The sequence below is a fragment of the Lissotriton vulgaris genome, chromosome 7 (assembly GCF_964263255.1).
Source record: "Lissotriton vulgaris chromosome 7, aLisVul1.2, whole genome shotgun sequence".
Lineage (NCBI taxonomy): Eukaryota > Metazoa > Chordata > Amphibia > Caudata > Salamandridae > Lissotriton > Lissotriton vulgaris.
Genome location: NC_141695.1, coordinates 1,308,404,834 through 1,308,413,951, shown reverse-complemented (window position 1 = coordinate 1,308,413,951; position 9,118 = coordinate 1,308,404,834). Strand labels below are relative to the sequence as shown.

The 9,118-nt window shown below is 47.6% G+C and overlaps 1 protein-coding gene across 1 annotated transcript; it reads left to right on the top strand.

Annotated features, from left to right (window-relative positions):
* The first annotated feature begins 1,811 nt into the window (after positions 1 to 1,811).
* LOC147703563 (hemoglobin subunit beta-3-like) lies at positions 1,812 to 8,604 on the top strand. Its single transcript, XM_086928933.1, has 3 exons — positions 1,812 to 1,973; positions 2,362 to 2,584; positions 8,310 to 8,604. The coding sequence occupies exons 1-3, from the start codon at positions 1,882 to 1,884 to the stop codon at positions 8,436 to 8,438; spliced, it is 444 nt and encodes a 147-aa protein (XP_086785059.1). The 5' UTR covers positions 1,812 to 1,881; the 3' UTR covers positions 8,439 to 8,604.
* The last annotated feature ends 514 nt before the right edge of the window (positions 8,605 to 9,118 follow it).

Here is a 9,118-nt window from a genome sequence, read left to right as displayed (position 1 = left end):
ACCAGAGAGCTGCATGGCTATACCCCCACATCATTCACCCCCTGAGAGCTGCATGGTTATACCCCTCCAGCATTCACCACCTGAGAGCTGCATGGTTATACTCCTCCAGCATTCACCACCTGAGAGCTGCATGGTTATACCCCTCAAGCATTCACCCCCTGAGAACTGCAAGGCTATACCACTCCAGCATTTGCCACCTGAGAGCTGCATGGTTATACCCCTCCAGCATTCACCCCTGAGAGCTGCAAGGCTATACCCCTCCAGCATTCACCACCTGAGAGGTGCATGGTTATACCCCTCTAGCATTCACCACCTGCATGGTTATACCCCTCCAGCTTTCACCACCTGAGAGCTGCAAGGCTATACCCCTCCAGCTTTCACCACCTGAGAGCTGCAAGGCTATACCCCTCCAGCATTCACCACCTGAGAGCTGCATGGTTATACCCCACAGCATTCACCACCTGAGAGCTGCGTGCTTATACCCCTCCAGCATTCACCACCTGAGAACTGCATGTCTATACCCCTCCAACATTGAGAGCTGCATGGCTATACCCCTCCACCATTCACCCCCTGAGAGCTGTATGGTTATACCCCACAGCATTCACCACCTGAGAGCTGCGTGCTTATACCCCTCCACCATTCACCCCCTGAGAGCTGTATGGTTATACCCCACAGCATTCACCACCTGAGACCTGCGTGCTTATACCCCTTCAGCATTTACCACCTGAGAGCTGCATGGGTATACCTCACAGGATTCACCACCTGAGAGCTGCAGGGCTATACCCCACAGCATTCACCACCTGAGAGCTGCGTGCTTATACCCCTTCAGCATTCACCACCTGAGAGCTGCAGGGCTATACCCCACAGCATTCACCACCTGAGAGCTGCGTGCTTATACCCCTTCAGCATTTACCACCTGAGAGCTGCATGGGTATACCTCACAGGATTCACCACCTGAGAGCTGCAGGGTTATACCCCACAGCATTCACCACCTGAAAGCTGCAGCACACCTCCACCCCCCTGACCGCAGCATGTTTCTACCCCCCTCCCAGCATTCACAACCTGAGTGCTGCGTGGTTATACCCCACAACCATTCACTCCACCAGAGCTGCAGCACACCTCCTCCCCCCAGACTGCAGCATGTTTATACCCCCTACCAGCATTCACAACCTGAGAGCTGTGGGGTACAGCCATGCTGAGAGCCTGAGAGCTCCATGGTTATAGCCGTGCCACCATTTACCACCTGAGAGTTGCATGGTTATACCTTCACCAAGTGTGTTAGACCTCTGATTACACTGAGAAAACTAAGCTATAGTATGATTGGTCTGGTAAATGGTAAATTATGTAACCTTGAGCCTTTTATACACTGGTAATCTATAATGCCTGGGAAAGTTTCCATATAGCATCACAATATGTGGATATAGGTGCTGTTCGTCTTTTGTGAAAGGAGCACAACTGAACCAATTAGGGTGACGCACTTAAAACAATGATTTGCAAAAGGAAGGTCTTGGACTGGTACATGGTGTCTCGTGACATCGACTTATCTGGAGTCCATATTCTTATTGTACGAGCTAAATTGATTTTATTACCCCCAGACCCGCAGAATTGTCTCCTTAAAAGGTTGTATATTGAACACCAGGCGTGCGGACGTGATAAAAACATAATTTTTTTACAAGACGACGTCAGAAAGGGCAGAGCGATGGGGGCTAGAGAGCCACCCTGAGGAGATAAGAGGGCCCAGCGTGACTCAGCAGAACGGCCCACCCTGGGTGTGTCTTGGCCGCCGGCCATATAAATCTCTGGGGTCTCAGAAGTCATCAGCAGCAGCAGCTTCCAGCAGCAGACTCTGACTCAACAAACCTCCCAGCACCGCCAGCAAAGATGGTCCAGTGGACAGCAGAAGAGAAGGCCGCCATCACCTCCGTGTGGGCCCAGGTGGACGTGGCGGCTGACGGACAAGAAACCCTGGGCAGGTATTTACAGCCAATTGTAATCTCCCTTCTCCCACCATCTCCACTCTTTCATCTTCCTTTACACCTACACCTCAATATCCTGATACTCCCCCTGTCCTCTCAGCCTTGGGATACCTAAGATGGCCTCTTCATCAGATTTTCCTAACATGTTTTCAACCCATAGCTTACTAGCCGAAGACATATTCTAGTAAACTATCCAAGGTGATTTCCCAGGGTCATGGAGATGTCTGTCGAGTCAGACACGCTCACAAAAAGTGCCGGTTTGGGGACCTAAATGCATTGGGTATTTTCAGCAGAAGTTCATTGTGTATTTTTCAAAAATAAAGAGAAAGTTGCATGTCCGCAGTATTAACAGCCTGTTGCCTCGCTCCTGTCTCCGCTCCCTTAGGGTGCTGGTCGTCTTCCCCTGGACCCAGAGGTACTTCAGCACCTTCGGGGATCTCTCCACCGCATCAGCCATCGCTGGCAATGCCAAGGTTGCCGCCCATGGCAAGAAGGTCCTGTCCGCCCTGGGAGGAGCCGTCCACCACCTCGATGACATCAAGGGCACGTTGGCCAAACTGAGCGAGCTGCACGCGGACACCCTCCACGTGGACCCTCAGAACTTCCAGGTGAGGAGAAAACGGTTGAGGGGGAAAACACCATCCTGAGGACTGGCACACCTGAGGAAGAGAAGCCTCACGTCTGTCAGAGAGAGTGCGTGCGTGCGTGCGTCAGGGTGCGCACGGGTGCGTTTTTGAGTATGTTGATATACACACATCAGGCGGCTATATCTCAAAATAGAAAAAAACAATACAGTGCAACTCTTTATATGAGAGGCGAGCCTAGCAGGCACACCTAAGATCTGGCCTAAAAACAAAGGGCCTTATTTATGAAGGCCTTGCGCCACCGGTGCGTCACTTTTAACATGGGAAAAAGTGACGCACCGGTGGCGCAAGGCCTTCATAAATAAAGCCCAAAGGGTTTTAAGTCCCAATGCATTTACTAATGGGCTTTCAACGTGCACACAGGCCAGGGCAATGGCGGTTTCGTCATCTTTCCAGGATTCTAGATGGATGTCTAGGTCCAATGAAACTAAGGGAAAAACTGCCGAGTAACAAATGCTAGCCTGGGGATTGAGCCAACGAGAGCAGAGAGCAAAAAGCCCTGACAGAGACAGTTCGAGAAATAAACAGAGAAGGGAGCACTCCTCAGAGGACTGACTTCAGGGAGCTAGACACCTCACGTGGCCGCTTCACTCTAGTATCCTCAGGACGCCACGTTTCCATTGCGGGCATTTCTGAGTCACATCATTGTTATCAGCTGTCAGATTATTTGGTTCAACAGAAGCAAATCAGAGCTTCAAACTCCAACAGATATTTATTTTTTGTTATCAAATTAAAGTCCACAATTGAAACGATGGCGCTCTGGCGAGATGGAGCAATGTAGCATCAAAAACCTGTGAGCATAGGCACCGGGGAAAAAAGAGAGAATTCCTCACTGAGTATTGATGAAAAGAGAGAAGGGGAGGGAGACAGAAATCTAGCAGGATACTAAGAGCGAAAGAACACTTTTCTGAAGGCTAACACTCTGGAGAGAAAGGAGGCGCACCTCTGAAGACTGTCCTGAGAGGGAACAACCCTCTGGGGAGCTGACCCGAGAAAGACAGAACGGCCCTTGACTGATGGCCGGAGACTGAGCACAGCTGAGACCTCGCATCAAGGGTTGGGTGGGCAGGCGTACTGGATTTGCCAGGAAAGGTTTGGGTTTTCACTACCTGTCCTAGCTAATTTCTGCAAATTTAGCACATGTCCTGGTTTTCAGAGAGGGTCAACTGAACACAGGGGGAGGAATATTTTCATGTTTCTAGTGGAGAATTAGCAACTCCTAACAGAAAGTAATTTTATTGCCAGGAGGTGATACCAGGCGTGCAATGCCCATAGGGCTAAAAGAGCTGTAACCCTCCCGCCCATTCCCCTCTCCCACACCACTGCCCCGTATTGTGTCTCAGCCTGGGTTGCTGTGGGTTCTAGTAACCCCTGGGTCCCCACTCCGCCTATTCCTTACATTTGTATTTTACTGTTAATGCGACAGTGGGAGAATGCATTTAGTGAAAAGGAACCTCACAATTAGGTTACCACCTTTCCAAAATAAAAATACCGGCCATTTGTTGTTGAGTCTGCAAAGGCCTCGCCTTGACACTAAATAGGGTTGTAAATTAAATGGTATGTATTCATTTATAATATGACGTTTCTGTCTTTGTTTCCTTTAATTATTAGTTATAGATCATTAATGCAGCCCTAGAACACATTTAAAAGTGCTTTCTATTTATATTTGCTGTTTGAAGTATGCAGAGATAAGTGATAAAAAAATACCAGCTTTAGGTGATTTTGCTTATTTTTGTACTGGTTGGGAAATACCAGTGGTGCCAGCTGAAATCAGATCAGCTGGCACCCCTAATCAGGATACTGAAAGTTCGTTGCAGGATCTGCACATTATTTATTTCTTCCACCCTCCATCCCTGATTGATGCCATAGTTTAACTTATATCTAAAACCCTACACCAGTCGTCAATACAATGCTGAGTTACTCCAGGTGTCTGAGAATACATCCTGCATGCAAACAATTCACTCTTCGTTCTCACCGCTCACTCTGCAATTACAGCGATCACATTGCACTCACATTGTTCAGCAAACACGCACGCCATTCCCCTTCTCTTTCCCTGCACTCACATGAACACACTCCTCACCCTGCATGCACATGACACTCCACTCACTTGTCACTTTCACCACTCACCTTACACTCACAGTGATCACACTGAATTCATGATGTTACCCTGCTCTTACACAGTATCTCCTCCTCTTGCCCTGCGCTCACACGAGCACACCACTTACCCTGCACTCACAGAGACCACACTGCACTCATGTCCCTCGCCATGAACTCATGCCGTTCTCACTCCACTTACCCTGCAGCCACATGAACACACTGCTCACTCTGCACTCATAGTGATCACACTGCACTCACACCACTCACCACCTATTCTCACAATGTCACATCGCTCAATGTGAACTCACATAGGCACTCCTGTCACTCACTAAGCTCACCCTTCACTCATTTGGGCACATCACTCACCCTGGACTCACACCACACAAACAAGCATAGCACACACCCTGGAGCCACACCACTTACCCTGCGTTTTCGTCTCCCACCCTGCACTCACAGGGGCACACCTCTCAGCCTGCATTCATACAGGCACTCTCTTCATCCTGCCTGCACACAGGGACAATATTCTGCCAGAACTCTTAGGGACACACCATTCACTCAGCACTAACTCCTCTCACCATGCACTTACCAGTCCTCATTCTTGCTGTTCACCCTGCACCACATACAGGAACATCGCTCACTCTGCATTTACACCGCTCACACCACCCTGCATTCACTTCTCTCACTCTGCATGCACTCCTCTCACCCAACACTCACATGGGTCCTCCTCTCACATTGCATTCATGCAGCTCAACCAACAGTCACATTGACACATTGTTCACACTACACTTGCACCAACGCTGCACTCACTCACAATTTTCACCATCACTCAGCACTTACATGAGCACACCTCTTACTCTGCACATATAAAAATTACACAACTCTCATAAATATACACATATTTCTACAAAAGCGCCCACAGAATACCTGCTCTTTACATAGTGCTAGATGCCTACCTAATTCCATCTGCAACAGCGGGGCAGGTGCAAGAAGGGAGAGTGGACTGAGAATGTAGGATGGCACAAGGAGGTAGACTAGGGCTGACGCTTTGGGGTACGGTGCTGGACTGAGGATTGTGTGACACCTTCAGCCATTCGTGGATTTTCATTCACCACAGTGTTTCATTACGAAACATGTAGGTTTTATTTGTTTACATTGTAAGTTGTTCTCAAAAAAGCCAAAATTCAAAGTGTATCTTGATAAAAATCCATGGTTGCCAAAGAAGTCAAGCATTTCATAAGATCAGTTGGATGCTGTGATATTACATGTTAGAACATTAATTCCTTCATTTTCAATATTGTAACCGCTTGATCCACACATAAAACCAAATATAAGCCCTTACAGTTATTTTAAGGAAGTGTACTTTACTAAAACAATAAAAGCAGATTGACTAATAGAAGTGTGAGGGGCAGTGTGTCTGTGTGTGAGTGTGACAGAGTGCAAATGTATTAAAGAGTGCAACAAATATGGTTAGAATGTGTGTGTGAGTTTATGCATGTTGTGCTTGCAAGTGTGCTGCTGGTCTGGCATAATGGAGGTTATTCTTGCCTTATGGGCATGGGCACTAAAAGCATAAGGATGGAAGGTTACCTATGGCAAACTGCAGGCCCTGACATGCTTCTATTAAGACACCATCATTGACTGTGGGTATTTGAACTATCTAACTAAAAAAGGCGCTAGCCCAGTCATTCCCAGCAGCAGGGACACATAACATGTTCCATCACACCTGGCCGTAGGCCCTGACATACACTTAGGGTCAGATGCCCGACCATCTCATTTAGCGACTCGCAAATTGCGCTGAATTGTAAGTCGCAATTTGCGATTCGCAAAATGGCATGTACAACAGTGTCTGAGAGACAGCGTTTCCTAATGGAGTAGCAAATTGCATGCCTCATGCATGTTAATAAGGCACTCGCAATTTGTGACCCCTATTAGGAATGGCTGGCCCTCCCAGGTATGGTGGCCTGCCGGGCTCAGCAGAACTCCCTGTCTTGGACTGTTTTTAAATAAAGCAGTTTTATTTTTTTAAATGCAGTCCGTTTTCCTTGAAGGAAAATGGGATGCATTTAAAAACAGAAAAATTAAATGTTTTCATTTCATTTTTTATGGGCTGGTAGTGGTCCCTTGGACTGCTGCCTGCCCCTAAAAAATATTTTCCCCTGCATTCGCAAAGGGGAAGGGGTCTCCTGGGGAACCCTTCCCATTTGCGAGTGATTTACCACCCTCTTGAAGAGGGCGGTAAATTGCGAGTGTTTTGCAACCGCAATTGTGGTCGCAAAACATTGTTACATAGGCCTCTGACTCGCTATTAAAAAGGGACGCCCTTGGAACACCCCTACCGAATAGCGACTCGCAATCCCTATTTAGTGAGTTGCAAAAACAATTGTGACTCGCTAATTAGGGCTTGTACATGGCCCTATTAGATTTTGCGTGTGCAAATGGGTCGCAAACCCGTTTGCGCATGCAAAATAGGGTTGTACGTCTGGCCCCAAATTCTTAGCATATGGGGTGGATCCATAGCAAAGTGTTGGAACTGATATTTGGGATAACTTGTCATAAGATTTCCAGTACTCATTTTTTAGGGGTGTCAAAGCCAAATGCTGACCTTTGAATACAGGAGGGACTTTTTAGTGGTACCCATGACTGTGGCTGAAGTATCCATGGTAAATTCCTGGCACTGATATATTGAATGTCCTCCTTGGCATATGGGGCTCAAAAATGATGACCTATAGTGGAAGTAATTTCTGACTTAAGACTTTAGAAAAAAATGACATCTATTCGTAGGACAGGCCAGGCTTCCCTGGTGCACCATGAAAGTACTGGAATATTTCATGAATGCCCTATAAGGGTCTGCAGTTTTTTAGCAAATGTGATCCTAAAAGTTTTAAAACGTTCTCAGATGAGAAGTCTATTCTCCCTTAAAGCATCTACAAGAAAGCTGTTAACTTGTTTTGCTTACTGGAATTTGGGAGATGTATCACATTCCAACACTTCAATAGATCTTTTTCCTCATATAATGGCTGTGAGCAGCCACGGTCGGTACAGGTAAGAGAGGTACGGCGGTGGGGCCGGGTGGGGAGGGGAGATTTCGACTGACAATGAGAAGGAAAAATTAAATAAATAATTTATTTTCCCTAGCCATCGTCCAAGTTCATGGAGAAGGAGGTTATAGGGGAGGAGAGCGCCAAAAAAGACTATCGTAACAACCTCATCCAGTGCTCGAGTCAGCCCTGGCTGGGAGTCTTAGCCCCCACCTCCTGAAGTTCGGATCTAGTTGTGCCCCTGGTGATACTAAAGTTGCATTTAATTCCCCTAAGATCCTCACTGTGATTTTCAGGGTGGTGAGCGGAGCGCTGTCAATTGCGTCATTCTGTACCTTTAGGTCGATGCAAAATTGTCGTTTTTTGAATTGTTTATAGAATGTCACGGTTTTTGGTTTTCAAAATCTTGTCATCCCTACATCTGGTACAGAGAAACATTTGTGCCACTTGGCAGATGAGCCTTTCTTAACAATCTTGTGCGCATATAAGCGCTGATTCTAGGGGGTTTTGGCCTGTGACAACTCATTAACAGCCCCATTTGTTTCCCTCCTCAGCTCCTTGGTAACTGCCTGGTGATCGTCTTGGCCCGCAAGATGGGAGCCGCCTTCACCCCTTCAGTGCACGCTGCCTGGGAGAAGTTCCTGGCAGTGTCCTGCGCTGCTCTGTCCAAGCATTACCACTAGAGGGCACTCTCTACATTCACTTCAGGCAGCTGTCTGCGACTGAAGAACTGCAGAGGTAAACCGCAGGTGGCAATCTGTGGTAGCTGACAGAGGAGGTCAACGTTTTCATCAGGAAATCCGAAAATGTGTGAACACCAATAAAGAGACCCGCTGCCTTTCTACTAAACAGTGTCCTGCGTGCTTACTTTCAAGCCTAGCAGCCAAGGTGTCAGCATGTTTTATGTGTAATTTATCCGTCAACATTCAATCCTCTCAAATGTATGCCCATACTTCTCATCCAGGGCCAGTTCTAGGATGTGTGGGGTCCTGGGCCAAAAGAGAATGTGGGAGGCCCCTCTAATTTACAAAAGTGACACATTCAGGGCTCCAGAAGCTGCTTTGTGCAGATTCCTCCTGGGCTGCAGCTCCTCCTCTTAGCCTCCTACAAGCACCTCTTTTACAGCTCTATTGGGTCGAAGGGGTGAGAATTGCTTGTGGGTGAATGTTAAAACTGTGTTGAGCGCTAAAGTGCTGACAATGGGCGTCCCGCAGTGTCTCTGAATGGTCTCCTTGCAATTGGAACAAGAGGAAATGTCTCCCTCCCCTAGGCCTTCCGACACCATCGCCGAGAGGCCCGGGGAGGGGGGCCCCTTCCATTGACCCTAATTGCAAGGATACACCTTGCTTTCTTTCAGTTGGAT

What these genes read in the sequence shown, in the direction of transcription:
- LOC147703563 (XM_086928933.1), top strand. Translation starts at nt 1,882, where the DNA reads ATGGTCCAGTGGACAGCAGAAGAGAAGGCCGCCATCACCTCCGTGTGG. An exon ending in GGACAAGAAACCCTGGGCAG is followed by an intron (nt 1,974 to 2,361) that starts GTATTTACAGCC and finishes CCGCTCCCTTAG; the next exon opens with GGTGCTGGTCGTCTTCCCCT. An exon ending in TGGACCCTCAGAACTTCCAG is followed by an intron (nt 2,585 to 8,309) that starts GTGAGGAGAAAA and finishes TTCCCTCCTCAG; the next exon opens with CTCCTTGGTAACTGCCTGGT.